This window comes from Perissodus microlepis, chromosome 18, assembly GCF_051167445.1.
Source record: "Perissodus microlepis isolate ML-2025 ecotype Zambia chromosome 18, ASM5116744v1, whole genome shotgun sequence".
In the NCBI taxonomy this organism is placed as follows: Eukaryota; Metazoa; Chordata; class Actinopteri; order Cichliformes; family Cichlidae; genus Perissodus; species Perissodus microlepis.
In genome coordinates, this window is record NC_140478.1 from 34,659,820 (window position 1) to 34,677,241 (window position 17,422).

The 17,422-nt window shown below is 40.5% G+C and overlaps 2 protein-coding genes across 2 annotated transcripts; one reads left to right on the forward strand and one right to left on the reverse strand.

Moving 5' to 3' along the window:
- Positions 1–282: 282 nt before the first annotated feature.
- Positions 283–4,078, reverse strand: LOC146368760 (differentially expressed in FDCP 6 homolog). Its single transcript, XM_084911679.1, has 5 exons — positions 3,956–4,078; positions 3,499–3,862; positions 3,178–3,376; positions 2,988–3,078; positions 283–794 (listed from the first exon to the last, which is right to left on the reverse strand). The coding sequence occupies exons 2-5, from the start codon at positions 3,651–3,653 to the stop codon at positions 592–594; spliced, it is 648 nt and encodes a 215-aa protein (XP_084767805.1). The 5' UTR covers positions 3,654–3,862; positions 3,956–4,078; the 3' UTR covers positions 283–591.
- Positions 4,079–11,309: 7,231 nt separating this feature from the next.
- Positions 11,310–13,670, forward strand: LOC146368761 (tripartite motif-containing protein 16-like). Its single transcript, XM_084911676.1, has one exon. The coding sequence runs from the start codon at positions 11,571–11,573 to the stop codon at positions 13,230–13,232; it is 1,662 nt and encodes a 553-aa protein (XP_084767802.1). The 5' UTR covers positions 11,310–11,570; the 3' UTR covers positions 13,233–13,670.
- The last annotated feature ends 3,752 nt before the right edge of the window (positions 13,671–17,422 follow it).

Consider the following 17,422-nt stretch of genomic DNA (forward strand, 5'->3'; position numbering starts at 1 on the left):
TTCTAAATGACACAACCATAAAGCAGCCCACAGAATATACAAATATGTCTTTGATAAGTGAATGTTGGCTCCCACAATGGCCTGTTAAGTTATTGCAAAAATAATTTACTGCATAATATGTCAGATTAGAACATGTTATAAGCACAAAACTGAAGGGGAAACAATAAAAACAAAAATTAAAAAACAAATACTAAATTAAGTTAAAGGATATTTCTTACTATACTATATAATTGTATAATGTTGCGTTTGATTGCAAAAGAAAACCCACCAAGAAAAAAAGAAAGAAAGAAAAAGAGAGAATAGAGTTTGATTTATTCAAAACACATTCTTTTCTTTTATTTAAGCTGTAGCGAGATTCAAATGGACAAAAGAGAAAGAAAAATATTACAGATTTGTTTTATTAATCATGAATAAACTTTATTATACACAACTCTAAATTTCAGTTGGTCTTAGTCAGATGTGTTTTTAATTAAATCCTGCAACACTGTGCTCGCTGCCATCACTTTATATCTTAGTGTGCAATTCAAATATATACTTATTACAATATTTTTCCCCCTTAACTCTCAACTCGCGTTTTTAAAATGTCTGTGATCATATTTGTCCGTTGACTTCTGTCTGGGCCTCGAACGATTCATCAGGCAGGTTGGCAGCCTCCAGCTGATGCTCCAGACTTTCATCATCGCCTCTATTCTGATCAACTCTTATCTTAAACTTAGTGATGAACTCATTACTGGCCAGCGCGCCCTCCTTTTTAGGGCATGTGGGCTTTGATAACAGCCGGCTTTCCAGTCGCTCTGCAAAGAAAATTCACAAAACATTTCTTATTTGGTAAGCTTGTTAACAAATTTTAGTTCAGTTTTGCTGAAAGTTATAGCATGCATCAGGTAAGAAGCAATTGGTTTTTAAAAAGCATATACATTCCCCAAAACATTTTTATTATGTGCATTTTGGAGAATAAAAGATTGTACACAATTTCCCTTTTTAAAGTAAAAAGATTATTAAGTCTAATTCTTACTTATTCAGTAGATTAAAGTATTGAAACATCATTATTCATAAAATATGCACATTACAAAATTAAAGTTATTCAAAAGTTACTCAAGTACTTACTCCAATACTCACATTATTCAAGTACATTTAATTTTTGCCAATGTAATGTCACATAAAATCTTAATCTGAATAAGGGATTTGAACCCCACTGTCACGGCCAGGGGATCAGCAGGCCGCTGACTAGTAGTGTTCTCTCTCTTGCTCTCTCTGTCTCTTGCTCTCTCTCTCGCTCTCTCGCCAGGGCGGAACTCATGGTGGGTTCACGCCCTCGGCCCACGCCCCTCTGAAGAGGAAACACCTGGGCCTCATCAGTGCAGCCAGCATTTAAGCCAGGGAGTGGCTTCTACTCATCGCTGGATCGTTGTGTGTGACTCGCGTCAGTGCAGCCCGGCTCTGAGCAAGTTCTCTTTTGCTTCCCTGTGCAAAACCTCTAACGTGTGTTTCCTTCTGTACATAGATCCCCTGGACCCGACTCTGCATTCCCCGAGCGGATTCCCTTTTTGTGTGAGTGTTTGGAGAGAGAGTCAGAAGAGGAGCAAGTGTCTTTTCCCTACCTGGATTTCCCCGGAGCCTTTTCCCTGTCACCGCTTTGTATATAGCACTATCCCCTGCACTGTTTGTATATACACCTGGTGGAACTGTAATAAATACTGACTGTGCCTCTGAGTCCTGAGTGTGAGTCCTCAAGCGAACCGTGACACCCACACAGATGAGAGCTTAGCAGTGAAGCTCTCTCTTAAAATTTGAGTTATAAAGTCAGAAGTTATCACTGACAGAGATCCATGTTCTTTTAACATAAGAAAGAATATTTGCTGTATTGACATTAATCCAAGCCCTTAAAACGCCATTTTGGATTAAGCATTTCCTTTTAGAAAAGTCTTCAATGAGCAGGAAGCTCCAGTACTGAAAAAGAAGCCAACATCAACTGCTAAACCTGCTAAAAGTAAGTAAGTCCCCGTAGACTCCTATGATCAAAACACATACAGTATAAAAGTTATAGGTTACAGATCTGAAAAGTAAAACAAATGTCAAAGTGCAAAAAGACTTATGGTCCCATAGAAGTCTATTCCATTTGCCTGGAATTAGGTGAACACCTTTGTGACAAATTTAATGGCTCAGTCATTTGTTTCATGTCATATTTAATAAAAGACTGACATGGTGGCATGTTGAATTGTCCATTTTGCACATATTTGGTCATTCTAAGCGTCAGAAGGGGAAAGATCATTCTGGGAATGCCTACTGGCGAAGGACGTGTGACTGACAAGTCCAGTGTGTGAAGTTTAACTACAGTCTAAGGAGCTTGGAAAGAAAAGCATCTGGACTTCTTTAAGTTTCTTGAAGATGTTTCACCTCTCATCTGAGAAGCTTCTTCAGTTCAGAATTTCTTCAGAGAACTGAAGAAGCTTCTTGAATGAGAGGTGAAACATCTTCAAGAAACTTAAAGAAGTCCAGATGCTTTTCTTTCCAAGCTCCTTAGACTACGATGACCTGAACGACTGAGAACCTTAACAGACAGTTCTTCCCTTCATTCATCATACCTGATTTCAAAACACCAAGATGGCAGTCGTGAAAACACTCATCTTGAGTCTTCATGGGACTACGGTGAGATCAGTTATGCCTCTTATGATGCTGTCCCAGACTTCAAAGCAGTATAAAACATGTTTGCAGCCTGTAACAACTGTGCATGCGGTTATTTTTCGTTTTAAGATTTCCGTGTTTAAATCATAATAAGATTTAGTTTTCATTTTAATTAACTTGAGGTGAGTCAGATTCTTTCATTCAAGTCACTGAATGAATCTCTTGACATGTTTGGGGGTAGGTGCCTTTTGTAGCATTTTAATGCAATTATCTGACAGATTATATGGTCTACACTGTTATTAACTATACTAACACTCTGTTCCAGAAGTCTGTGCTGCAAAGAGGCAAAGTGAATACGGCACCTGCAGGAGTAATGGGGGTCATCAGTCGGTTCAGCTGGATGTTCCAGTGCCGTACATGTTGACTGGCATTCCTCAGCCTCTCCTGAACCTCCTGGAAACAAAAATCATGCAGGCATCCTCATCAGTGTTGTTTTAGAAGAGCACTAAATAAGATGCTGCTCACAAAGCCAGTCAAAACAAACTTGTTCACCTCCAGACGCTGGTGGCTTCTTTGGCGAGATGCCTGCAGATCCTGGAGCTCCTGAGAGGCAGAGTTGAGGGCTGAGGGGGTGTCCTCATCGGGACTGCCATCTGACAGCTCCTGTATGGGGCTGAGGTTTTGCATTGTACGTTGCTGCTCCTGGAGGAGCTGGAAATGTTTCCTCTTTTCATCTTCAGCCTGCAGCAACCTGAAGGAGGGGAAAAAGGGAAGAAGCAACTGAAAATGTTAATACTTCTCATGGATATATCAGATCTCCATCACAAATAAAATAATAAAGGGCCATAATAAGAGTTAAAAATCCATTGTTACCGCTCAAGCTCCAGTCTGGCCCTCTCCTCCTCCAGCCGAGCCTGGATCTCCATATTAAGGGCAACTTCCAGCTGCTGCTGTGTCAGCTCCAGCTCCCTGATCCTCTTCTTCTGTTGTTCAGCCTCCTTTTCCTTCACCTGCATCTCAGCCTGCATGCTGTCTTTTATCTATGCACACACACAGCTACATAAACAGATGCACCAACAGAGCGGTATGAACTGACCTATTCCTGAATCACCTTTTCCTGGACTGTCATAACCATTTTTCCAAATCATTAAAGACTAGGTTGAAGCCGTTGTTATGTTTTATTGATTGTTTGGCTTTAGGTTTTCCAGTTTTCCAGCTGCTGCTGTTTAATGTTTGCCTGGGAAAAGAAATTTCAGTTAGTGTGGGAAGTTTGGTTAAGCTGGTGGAAAACAATACTGTTACACTGACCTTTTGGATAAGATTGTCTTACCTGTGGTTTCTCTGATGTGCACGACAAAACAGTCTCCAGGCAGCTTGAGTGCCCATTTAAAGGTTCCTGGTGGTACCAAGTGATTGAAGAGAGGATTGAAAAGCCATATTAGTTTATTGTAGATTGTAGTCAGTTGGCCAAGCTTGTAATGAAAAACGGTTCATTACTCGAAGCTTTCATCACAGTCCTCTTTGGTGACATCTGGTGGACAAATATATGAAGAGCAGCTTGAGTCTGCAGCTTATAATGAACTGCTTCATTATGATTGCCCACTCTGCAGAGCTGACAGCTTGTGTTTGATGTCATGTGACAGTTCTGTGTGATATCGGGCTGATATGTTGCTTTGAACATGAATTTTTGGGGGGTGAAAAAATTATGTTATCATCAATCAATCATGTGGTCAGAAGAATCTGTGCTTACCTTGCAGGAATGTTTTAAATTTACAGATTGGGAAGTTTTTATTCAGTCTTGATGCTTTGGTGGATGTTAGCTCATATGCAGTTTTTTGTAAAGACATGATTATACCCCTTAAGCGTGCTAAAGTGTACCCTAACAATAAGCCATGGGTCACCAAATGCATCAAATCCTGTTTAAGGAAAAAGAGACAGGCTTTTAAAGAGGGGGCTGTTACTGACTTTCAGGCAGTCACCAAAGACTTGAAAATCGAGCTCTTGAAAGCAAAACAGATCTACAAAAACCTTCTTGAAAGCAAATTTGCTGCAAAAAATTTTGGGTCTGCCTGGACTTGTATGAAAACCATATCAGGGTTTCAAAATCCCCAGAGCAGCAGTCAGATCATTGTAGACGGTTTTAAGTCAGACAGAGATGTGAATATGCTTTATGCTCGTTTTAGTTCTTCTGAACTGAAACAGAAACTGAAAGATACTCAACACTTCATCACTGAACTCAGCGATGTCCAAAAGGCCTTTCATACAGTTAATGTGAACAAGAGCCAGGGCCCTGATAACATTAGTGCCGCCTAATTAAATCTTGCGATAAAGAACTCAGTCCTAAATTTCAGGTTATTTTTAATAAATCCTTTCAAATACAAAATGTGCCCTCGCTTTGGAAGGAAGCTGTCGTCGTTCATGTCCCTAAATCTAGTCGTCCAAACGTCCTGAATGACTTCAGGCCTGTTGCCTCACCTGAGTTGTCATGAAAGTCTTTGAAAAAATCATCAGAAATGTGATTATGGAAGAGATTGAATATCAGCTGGATCCAATGCAGTTTGCGTACAGGCCCAACAGAGGAGTGCAGGACGCGCTTTTGACTCTAAATCTGATTCTTAAACATGCAGAGAGTAAAGGGACTTTTGCAAGACTTCTTTTCATTGATTTTTCTTCAACTTTTAATACAACACAGCCCCATATTTTAATTAAAAGACTTTTAGAGGAGTTTGAAATCAGGAAAAACCTGGTTTGCTGGATTTTAGATCTTTTAACTGACAGGTCACAAAGAGTGAGAATAAATGGGGTTCTGTCTGACCCAGTGTTCTCCTCCACAGCTTCTCCTCCAGGGTGTCTCTTATCGCCCTTATTATTCATTCTCTTTACAAACATGTGACAGAGCAGATATGAAAACAGGGCCATCATTAAATTTACAGATGACTTTGTTATTGTCAGCTTACTGAAAGAGGGTGAAACTCACCACGGTCCAATCATTGATGACTTTGTTCAGTGGTGGGAGGAGTCTTATCTCCAATTGAACATATCTAAAACAAAAGATATGGTTATTGATTTTAGGAAACAACAAAATGGGCACAGAGTCACTTTAATTAAAGGTCAGAAAATAGAGCAAGTGCAATCATATAAATATCTTGGGACCATAATCAATGAAAAACTGAACTTTTATTGCAAATCGGTCTGTAAAAAGGGTCACCAGTGCCTTTACTGCCTCAGGAAACTTGCTCATTTCCACATTGAGCGAAAGATTTTAACTTTGTTTTCTTGTTCTTTTATTGAGTCTGTTTTATCTTTTTGTTTGGTGGCATGGTTCAGTCAGACCTCTGTCACAGAGAAAAATTGACTGAATTAGTTAGTGAGATGGTCCAGTCGTCTGATAGATGAGTCACAGGCCTGTTTAGACTCCCTGTACTCTAAACAGGTACCACAGATGGCTTAATCAATCCTTAAAAATGGTTCCCATCCTCTACGGGGTGGATTTAGCTTCTTTCTTCAGGACGGAGGTTTCTAGTTCCAAGATGCAGGACAAAGCATTATAAAAACAGCTTTGTCCCTGCTGCTGTCACTGAACTCAATAAGAATTGTTTTTGATTTGATTCACTTTGTTTAATTACTAAATATGTGTTTTGTCAGGTTTCATTAGGTGTGTGTGTTTGTGAAGGGAGGCCAAATGCTATCATTGTTCTGTAAAGCAAATTTACCTGTGGGTATAAATAAAGTAACCTTAACTTAAAGCTTATAGGAGGTTGTGAGGTCAATGCCTCCACCTGATTATGTAATTAACCAGCAGACTGGTACGTTTATATATAATATACTATAAGTTATATCATTATAATTATGTGTATATCATATTTCTAAACGAAGCCTCAGCACAGCGTTTCTGAAGCAGTGTGTTGATTTTTTGACACATGTGCCGGAGCTTCAGCTTCAAACGGGCCGTCACCATCAGAGTTGCTGGAACCATGTCCCACTACTGGCTACTCTGTTTTATTCTGTGTTAAGTTTCTGAATGTGAATTTTCTGTCTTAAGAATAACAAAGAAAATGTAATGAAGTGATTTTAAAGTTTAAAGTTTGTGTTAAATCTTGTAAATCAGACAGAGAGAGAGTTGAGGTGTGGGTGGACATCAGATGATCAAATGTCAACAACCTGATTGGTGTGAAGATGTGACGTCCACTGAGGGAAGGGGGGAGAAAGGGTGAGCAGGTATAAAAGTGAGGTGAAGAAGAGATTCGGGGTTCTTCCCTTTTGTCCTCTGTGAGATGAGCAGTTCAGAAGTTTGGATCTAAGAGGTTCACAGTTCAAATTCCAGCAGAGACGCTAAAAGGAGAACCACAGTCCAACCTGTGAATGTTTTTAACCCTTTGTGAAACAACAAAGGCATAAATATGATCATATAAATATTATCTACTGGGTCAGACTCATAGGATCAGGGATTAGAACTCCTTTTATCAGAGAGATGAAATCTACTTCCTGTACAGGGTTTTTTTGTGGGCCTACCGATCGACAGAAACTAGAGTCAATAAAAAAACTGGACATTGGCTCAATGTGTGTGTGGCACAGGGAAACAAGGACTGAGCGCTGTGTAGTCCCACATAAAGTCAGACACCTGGTCACCCTAGGTGGACCATGGCATGGTCTATATGGAGGATACAGACACTGCTGAAAACATGACTCTGTCTGGTTTAGATGATAAAATGTCTTTACTTTAGGAGGCTGTGGCTCAGAGTACATTCACATAATGCCTTTGAATAAATGTAAAAAGCTTGTTTTTCTCCTGCTTTGATTTCTTTGTCCAGGTGACGATACCCAGCCCTACTTTTTATCAGTTTGAGCTGGCCGAGTTACAGAACTCTGATGTTCTGAAAGACGCATTCAAGCCCAACAGTCTCCTTGACTTCTATGCCGCCCTCCCAAATGACACGTACCCTAACATAAAAAACACGCAATGAAGATGTCCACACTTTTTGGCAGCACGTATATCTGCGAGCAAACCTTTTCACGCATGAAACTCATGAAAACTCCGATGAGATCAAGATTGACAGATGAACATCTGCATCAGTGTTTGAGACTGGCTGTGACTAGAATGGAACCGGACACTCAACTTCTCACCGGCCAGATGCAGGCCCACAGTTCACACTGATGAACATACAGTACATAGGTAAGCTCACTTTTGTGACTTGAATGAGTTATTCTGAGTATAAACAAATAGAATCATAATAAAATCTACTGGGATAAAATCCATCTCCACAACCATTGAAAAAAGCTTGTGAAAATGTTTTGTGCTGTGTAGGTGCTGTATCACTTAGTTCGGTTTCTCAGCCTGCTTGCTTTGTGGTTTTCAGAGGGAAGTTGGTGAGAGAGAGCAAACAGTGGTGTCTACTAGGCTACCCTACTGGAACCTACAACACTGGATTATAAGGAAAGAACACAAGAACTTTGAGAGACTGCTCATATGAGTCATTTAAGAGATTCTGCTCTGACAACTGAAGCGTAAGATTGTGCACGGCACAACAGAAACTTTCTTTCTGTGAAGAACCCAGAGAGGGTTATTTGATTATTTATTGATGTCATAAATAGTGTTATTAAGTATTTCCTAAGTTAATTTTTTCTGTTAAGAACCCAGAGAGGGTTATTTGATCTCGGAAAGGGTTATTAATATTTGGTTATGTGTGGCTTTCTGGAAAACAATAAATGTTTACATTTCGGCAAACCTGCGATCGTCACACTTTTTCTGTTACAAACTGACCCTGGCCCCCCATCAGAGAAGGAAAAAGTTTGGGGACCCCTGCTCTGGACTTTACTAGACAACGAGTGAAGAACAGATAACGAATATCATCTTTAAAGTGATGAATAATAACTCTGCCTCTGTCTTCATAAAAAGATCGTACTTCTGAAAGGTCAGAGGGCAGCATCCACTCTGGTTTTACACAGTTTTGCAGCTTTAGCTCTTCTGAAGTTCAGCACCTGCTTTTTCAGCCAATCAGAAGCCAGTATTGTAGAGAGTTCATATTTCTTTTCATGCAATTGAATAATTTTGAATGTTTAGGTGAATATTTATATTTAGAGTATTTTCTCGATCAGTGTCTTCAGTCCTGACCCTGAGTGCGTACATTTAAAAATAAAGTGATATAACTTCTTTTACATTACTGTGAACTTCTTGTACAGTTTGACAGCTGATTGTTGTCGTGTTTGTCGTCATATGAAGATCGTTTCCTAAAGAGGACTGAACAGTCATTCAGCCTCTGGCTCCATCCATGAATCTGATGTTTGCTGTATAATCTGTGCTGTTAATAGTGTAATGGAACATATAATTTGTACATATAATTTCATATGTAATTATGATGATCTTTAGAGAGACTTACAGGGCTCTCAGCGAAGGCGGTCGCACTTTTCTCCTCTCCTCTCCTTATCTTCCCTGCTTAGCTTCTTATGTCCTTGTCTTGTCTTGTGTTTTTACTTACTTCTCCCTGGAAGACTCTCTCACAGTCTGTTCTCTAAAACCTAAAAGAGGAATTATGGATTTGATCAACTGGTCTCTGAATGCAATTGACACCCCTTCTCAACGAGAAGTCTGGGCTCGGCTGAGCCTGACTGCTGAAGATATCTACCTATTCGGAACCATGATAACAGGGTTCTTGCTGATCGGAGCTGGCTTGGCCCTGGCTTATCGAAGAATTAAGGAAGCGGAACCGGCTGTTCAAACCCCCACAAGGCTGCCCGCTGGGATTGAAATGATGGGACGAGGCGTGAGTTTCTCAAAATGGGCTCATTGAGTGCAGCACGGAGAAGATCTTGGAGAACGCACGGCTGCCGTGAATACTCAGAACAAGACCTCTGAGTGGAAAACTGGATTACATCTGGAGTGGCTAGCTCGACTAACACCTTTGAGCGCAAATTGATCATATCTTGGGGAAGTGCACTGCGGTCATGAGTGCTCAGAACCTGCTCTTTGAGCAAAAAGAATGACAACATCACGAAACGTAAGTTTGGATAACATCATGGAGAAGCTCGCGGCTCTCCAACGGGAGATTGAGAGACCAGTGTTGGACTGTTAGAACAGCTTTGAAATTCATATGAGTTGTTCGCACTAAAATAAAAACCATCATCACTTCATGCGGAGACCCCTTCGGCGCCAGCTGCAGTCTCAAGGCTGGAGCTGAACAAAACACCCTGATAACGACTGTTTAGACTGTTCCCCCCATTCCATGCAAGGCCACCTGGGTTGGCTGGAAGACTGTTTACTTAGCCTAGCAGGGCGAAGGACACTGTCTCCGCTGAACTCTGGACACACACACACATACACTGATATGCACACACTGATCCCCCCTCCCTTTCCAAACGCCTTCGATGCTTGTGCCCTACTGGGGCAGATGGCAGTCGACTGGACCAGCGCAGACATGCTGCAGGACCGGATGCGCTGTCTACACCGGCTCTCATTCACCCTTTACCCGCCCCTGTTGCTTGTCTTGTGTTTCTATGGTGTATTGATAGTCATGTGCTTTTTGTGCTGAGGTGTTTTTTCTGTTATCAAACTGTTCTCCCACTAGGAGCTCAGTCTGAGTGGAGGTTTTTTTCTCCTCCTCTAACCTCATGTTATGTATTTTTGTTGTTTTTTTCCTATCAGCCTACCTTTCTGACATGTCTCCCCAATGTGATGTTTGTGTAAAGTTGGTCAGAAGGTTCCTTTGTAAGTGTGCATGCGCCATTAGCGTGCTGCCTGCTGTAACCCTAATTTCCTTCGGGATTAATAAAGTATTCTGATTCTGATTCTGATTTACCCATTAAGATTTTAAATGAACGATAAACAAAGGCCAAGAAAACTGAGTTAAACTCCTGAGTCTACTATATATTTGCACCATGAATAAATGAATTGTTTGCACCAGTAATAAATAATCAAATATATCAAATTATCATCAATATTTAAATAAAAGCAAGCATCGCACCAAACAAAACAACAATTCAACAGACAGTTCTATAAAACTGTGGATGATTCAAAGTGCTGCTATAACTGCACAACAAAACTGCAGTGAGAAAAGCTTTGGATGTTCAGTTTAGTTATAATGACAGTTAAACAACTAAAATACTCGATTAAGTAGGTGAGAAAAAGTTACATTTACTGGATCAGTTTAAGACCAAAATACATTTGAATGAATTACTGACATGGACACTTTGTGAAAAATTACTAAACAGTTCAGGCAAAATTTTACTAAAACCTTAAATTAAACTTGAAAGTTTTCATTTAAACTCCACTGTGACTGTGTACACAGGAAAAACTACAAAATAATGTTTGTTTGTTTGTTTTTTAAACACTGTGGACCGATCTGCATTTGTTGTTGCTAAATTTAAATATTTGTTACTATTTAATGATCATAATCTCATTTGAACATAGGTTTGATTTAGTGGAGTCAGTTGTTCCCATGCATCATTCTGTAAGTGTGAGAATGAACTAAGATTAGAAAATGTCAAAATATAAAATGTGATTTATTTTTATTCATCACAACATCCTAAACTTTGCTGAACTTTTTGAAATATAGAATGAACTCGCTGAGTGTTGACTGTCATAACTCAAGAAAAGTTAAACTGGGCTGACCCAGTTGAAACTAATTTTAACAGTTTAAACCAGTTAAACCAGTTTACCTGGGTCAGACTTGTTACTGCATGTTGTAATCACACATACCACACCCTGCATCATGTGATTGGCTCTTGGTCGCTCTGTAAGAATATTTCTTTAGTGCCTCCCTTCACAGATGTGTCTGTATCAGGATGGGTCTAAACAACATGGTGTAAATGCAGTTGCTGGTGAGCCTCATTTCCTGTAGGAGGTGAACAAGAGCAGAGATCTGTTTCCCTTCAGAGCACAGAGGTTGTTTCTGTTCAGAGGAAGTGAAACTGTCTGACAGTCACTGAGAGACGGTGAAACGGCACAGCACATGAATCAAATGGATCAAACAAAAATCTGCTGTTCAGTCTGTTTGGATCTACTGAAGGATCCGGTGACTATTCCCTGTGGACACAGCTACTGCATGAACTGTATTAAAAGCTTCTGGGATGAAGAGCAAAAGAAGAAAATCTACAGCTGCCCTCAGTGCAGACAGACTTTCACAGCGAGGCCTGTCCTGGAGAAAAACACCATGTTAGCAGATTTAGTGGAGGAGCTGAAGAAGACTGGACTCCAAGCTGCTCCTGCTGATCACTGCTATGCTGGACCTGAAGATGTGGCCTGTGATTTCTGCACTGGCATGAAGCTAAAAGCTGTGAAATCCTGTCTGGTGTGTTTGGTCTCTTACTGTGAGAAACACCTTCAGCCTCATCATGATGTGGTTCAATTAAAGAGACACAAGCTGGTGGAGCCCTCCAAGAAGCTCCAGGAGAACATCTGCTCTCGTCATGATGAGGTGATGAAGATGTTCTGCCGTACTGATCAGCAGAGTATCTGTTATCTCTGCTCTGTGGATGAACATAAAGGCCACGACACAGTCTCAGCTGCAGCAGAAAGGACTGAGAGGCAGAGAGAGCTGGAGGTGAGTCGACAAAACATCCAGCAGAGAATCCAGGACAGAGAGAAAGATGTGAAGCTGCTTCAACAGGAGGTGGAGGCCATCAATCAGTCTGCTGATCAAACAGTGGAGCACAGTGAGAAGATCTTCACTGAGCTGATCCATCTCATCCAGAAAAGAAGCTCTGATGTGAAGCAGCAGATCAGATCCCAGCAGGAAACTGAAGTGAGTCGAGTCAAAGAGCTTCAGGAGAAGCTGGAGCAGGAGATCACTGAGCTGAAGAGGAAAGATGCTGAGCTGAAGCAGCTCTCACACACAGAGGATCACATCCAGTTTCTACACAACTACCCCTCACTGTCAGCACTCAGTGAGTCTACAGACTCATCCAGCATCAATATCCGTCCTCTGAGCTACTTTGAGGATGTGACAGCAGCTGTGTCAGAGGTCAGAGATAAACTACAGGACATTCTGAGAGAGGAATGGACAAACATCTCACTGACAGTCACTGAAGTGGATGTTTTACTGTCAGATCCACCAGAGCCAAAGACCAGAGCTGAATTCTTAAAATATTCATGTGAAATCACACTGGATCCAGACACAGCAAACAAACAGCTGTTATTATCAGAGGGGAACAGAAAAGTAACATTAATGAATCAACAACAGTCTTTTTCTGATCATCCAGACAGATTCACTGGATGGTTTCAGGTCCAGAGTAGAGAGAGTCTGACTGGACGTTGTTACTGGGAGGTGGAGTGGAGAGGGGAAGGAGTTTATGTAGCAGTCGCATACAAGAATATCAGCAGAAAAGGAGGGGGTAATGAATGTAGATTTGGACGTAATGACAAATCTTGGTCATTAGATTGTATCAACAACAGTTATACATTTTGGTACAACAACATCCAAACTCCTGTCTCAGGTCCTCGTTCCTCCAGAGTAGGAGTGTACCTGGATCACAGAGCAAGTATTTTGTCCTTCTACAGCGTCTCTGAAACCATGACTCTCCTCCACAGAGTCCAGACCACATTCACTCAGCCGCTCTATGCTGGACTTTGGCTTTATTATGGAGCCACAGCTGAGTTGATTAAAGTGAAATAGACTGAAGTCTTTCATATTGTGGGTTTAAATCTGTATTTTAGTTTCATTTTATTTTCTCTCCATCATTTCTGCACAGAGATCAGCTGTCAGTCAAACATTATGGGTGGTACCTCCACATCTTCTAGTTGTTCTCTTGATGTTTCTGAGTTTTTAAAGGAGATCTTTCCTGTGACTGTTTATGGAGGCTATCACTGCTCATCATCATTTTGATTTACTAAAATATTTCTCCACATGAAAATGTAAACTTCTCTATCCTCTAAATGTTTCTGGAATATTTGTATTGAAAAATGTCGACATTTCTCTTCATGAGTATGGCAGACCATGTGTGTGTGTTTGTGTTTGTTTTTGTCAAAATCATCAAAGAAATGAGGAAAAACTGTGATTTTAATGAATGAATTCATATATTGTGTTGATGTTTTATTGTGTGAATAAACTGGAAGGTTTGACTATAAATCAAACTTTGAACAAAGTCTTTTCTTCTGTCTTCATTCCAGGATCTCACTCAAATCTGATGCAGAAAATATGAAACTAATCTGAGAGAATAACTGAAGCAGTTTTCCTCCTGAAGCATCACAAAGTTCAGAGTTCATGTTTAGAGCAGAAGATTCAGCAGTCGCTCTGTGACCTTTCAACTTTCTTCACTAAAACAGCTTCATTACAGAGAAACAAGTCACATTTTCTTGATGTTCTTAAGTCCTTTCAGATGTTTTTAATGGTCCTTGAATGCAGCATCAGTGTGGCAGGTTTAAAAGGTCACTTTCTGTTGTGTTGAAAGATTTCCTTCAGATATGGTCTTTAATCAGTAAAGCCAGTGATACAGCAGTGTCATTAGCTGTGTTATTGGCACCAGGCTGTGTTTATGTATGTGTTTAATTCTGTCTGAGGATGTCTTCAGCATGAAATGATCATTTGCTCAGCTGCTGTGTCTCATCTCTTATCAGACATTGGTTGGAACAGAGTTTTGTTGCTGACCATCTGACAAGAGGGTGAAGAAAAGCTTCAGGCTTCATTTGGACACTACGTTGGACAGAAGTCTCCACAAAAATGACTCAGAAACACAAATATTATTAATGAAAGTCCAAATGTCAAAAAGGGGTCATACATGATCCTGAGAAATGTCCTTGAACATTTGAACATGAGTCAGAGGGTTGTCAGGTTTCTACACTGCATCGTGGCATCAAGCCTGAGATGTCTGTGTAAACAAGTATGGAGGACACAAATGCACAGACGCAGTCGAGCTGTTTACTGCTGATGAGGAAGGAAAATAGTCTGTTGGATATTAAAGCAGCATTTATTAGAGTAAGAACAGATACTTGTGTCCTTCATTTGATCCCCGTCAATTTACAGAAGACTTAAGGACCCTTTGACTTCTAACATACAGCTGCATGTTTACAATTTTATTATTTATTGATTTCTAGCAAAGCAAGACTTTACTGATTAAAGACATATAATCAGACATATTACTGTTACTTTCTGAAAAAGACTCACATAAAGCAGATTTATCACAAGCAAACATCAAGACACATCCTTCATGGCTTAAAGTTGCAGTGGGACTCTTTCGCCATCTGGTGGTTGTACAATTTTCTCTCGTCTCTTATTTGTTGTGTGTGATCAGGACAATTCTGGAGAAGACGAGCCTGCAGCGGAAAGTCACCCCCTGCAGGCCAGAAGGAAATGAGATATCTTAAAAATACAAAGTATGTATGTGTGATATCAAGAAGATAATTCTTAAGAACAAAAGTTAATAAATGCAATTACTAAGAGTTGTGTTGTATTGATTTGCTTCCTGTCCTAATTCCCTCTCTCCCTGAGGACACTCCAGGGCCATCTATGCACACAAATCAGTTACAGGATCAAATGAATAATAGAAAATAAACAGAAATAGAAAATGTTCTTCTATAAGTTTCACAGAGATTTGGTTTACATATTTTATATAATATAGTAAATGTGCACGAATGACCAGCAATCATTCAGTCACTGCGACATTTCTGGGTCCATTTTAAAGTTGTCACGCTTTGGCGCTAGCGACCGGAAAAACACAGAAGTGAGTGCAGACTTTACTGAAGAGTAGAAGACTGTCCAATTTCACAGCAGCTCACTTCCGGCCTACCCGGCCTTCGAAGGACCCGCCCTATGTGGACCGGGTAGGCCGGGTCCTTCGAAGCATGATACCCCTGAACTTGGACACAGCCCCAGAGAACATGACTGGGGAAACATGGATAACATGACAGGAAGAGGAACAGAATGAAACATGAGGGAAGCAAGAACTCACAACAAAGACAATCACAGCCACACAGAGGGAGACACAGAGGGCAAAAACACAAGGGGGGAAATACTAACTAATACAAATCTAAACAGGGACAACCTCGGCACTAGAGAATCAACTTAACCAAAGACGACTTAAACATGAAACATAATACAAAATGACATCAAAACACAAGAAAACTGAAAACGCTGGGTCAATGATCCAGGATCGTGACAGGTTTGAGGCCTCTGTGTTGTCACTGCAGTAGATCAAGCAGTCAATATAATAATCCTGACATGTTTGTATAGTTGCATGTAGATCAAGTGTAAGCATACCACAGGTTATTATTTATTTATTATTTGCTACTACATATGTCATATTAGGTGAACTGACATAAGATTTGTTGCCAAGAAGCATTTTTACAACAAAGAAATAAATGAACAGACACAACTTTCCTTACATTTCATACAAAGTTTAGATGGTTTTCCATGTTTTTGTTTGTTTGTTTCAGAAATACTAGAACATGGATTCTCCTTTATTGAGCTATTTCACTGCTAACCTCTAAATCCTCTCATCTCCAGAAACCCTGGATGGATGGATGTTAAGACATTATTACTTTATTGCAACAGCAGAGAGTCCAGCCAAACTGATCCTTTCATCAGAGCACATTTTTAACTTTGAGTTGTGCCTCAGTGGTTGTTTGTTTTGGGGAACTGAGCAGCAGTTAGCCTGGGAAATAGCTAGCAACACTAGATTTAAGGAGATAGCAGCATAACTAAAGGCTGGTTTAGCATCACTGCCCTTTTTATTAAAAAATAAAGTTTTATATCCAATCTTAAAAGTGGCGTTTGGCCTCAATTATTATCTCTGGACCTGAACTCCACATAAGACTGAATGATGAATAAATCAACATAACACTGGATGAGAGAAAATAAGGCATGCACCCTGGCAAAATAAAAACACAATGAAAGTGAAAAAAAGTGAAAATGAAAAGTGTTGGTTGTTTGTAAACGGTGTCGTACTTGCATAGGTCCTGTCTACTCACAGCACTTTCTGCTACATGTCTCATGTACCCAGTCACACACGTTCATGCAGCACTTCTATCTGTGCCTGAGGGCTTTAGCCAACATTCACACACGCTGATGGACTTGGGGTTCAGTGTCTTGTCCAAGGATACTTTGGCATGTGGACTGGAGGAAACTGTGGACCAATCCACTGACCCTGCGACTGGTACCAACTGTACCACCTGAACCACAGCTGGGACAAGATTAAAGCTGCTTAATAAAAGAAAACAGCAAGAGCAAAGAAATAAAGAACACTTGGGAAAGTCCGAATAGAGATAACATGTGTTCACTGCTTGAGCCGCAATCTACTAGGTAACCTGAGTGAAGGAAAAGATTTGTCACGATTAACCAGCCTCTAAAGTTGGAAGCTCCTTGTAATGAATCATTTGACATTTCCATTTATTGCCAGTCTTTAGGGACTGAAACACTAACATGTGAAATTGGCTGTCAGAATTCACAGTTATGTTCTGCAGCAGATTTTAATCAAACTTTATGCAGCCTGGCGGGTGTTCATCAGCCTTCCTGGTGATTTAATTGGCCAGCATCTTAGCGTGCAAGGTGAATACAGCATGAATCACACAGGCTGCCATAAACAAAGTTATGCCCAAGACACTGTTACGGATTCAAATATTGGGGATGGATACAAGAGGAAAAACCACAATAACAACACTGGTCCGGCCGGGTTGAGTCAAACGATGATTTTTAATGATCACACGCGTGGGAGATGGACACCGTACGCAGACAGCATCAGATCTCAAAATGGTGGAGCATTGATCAAACTCTTATAGCCTCTAGTGTTGGTCAGTCACTGTCCTGCACAGTTTTAATGCACAGTTGTTAAGGTCAGCATTCTTTTGCTCGGCCTCACTTTTCCTCTGGGC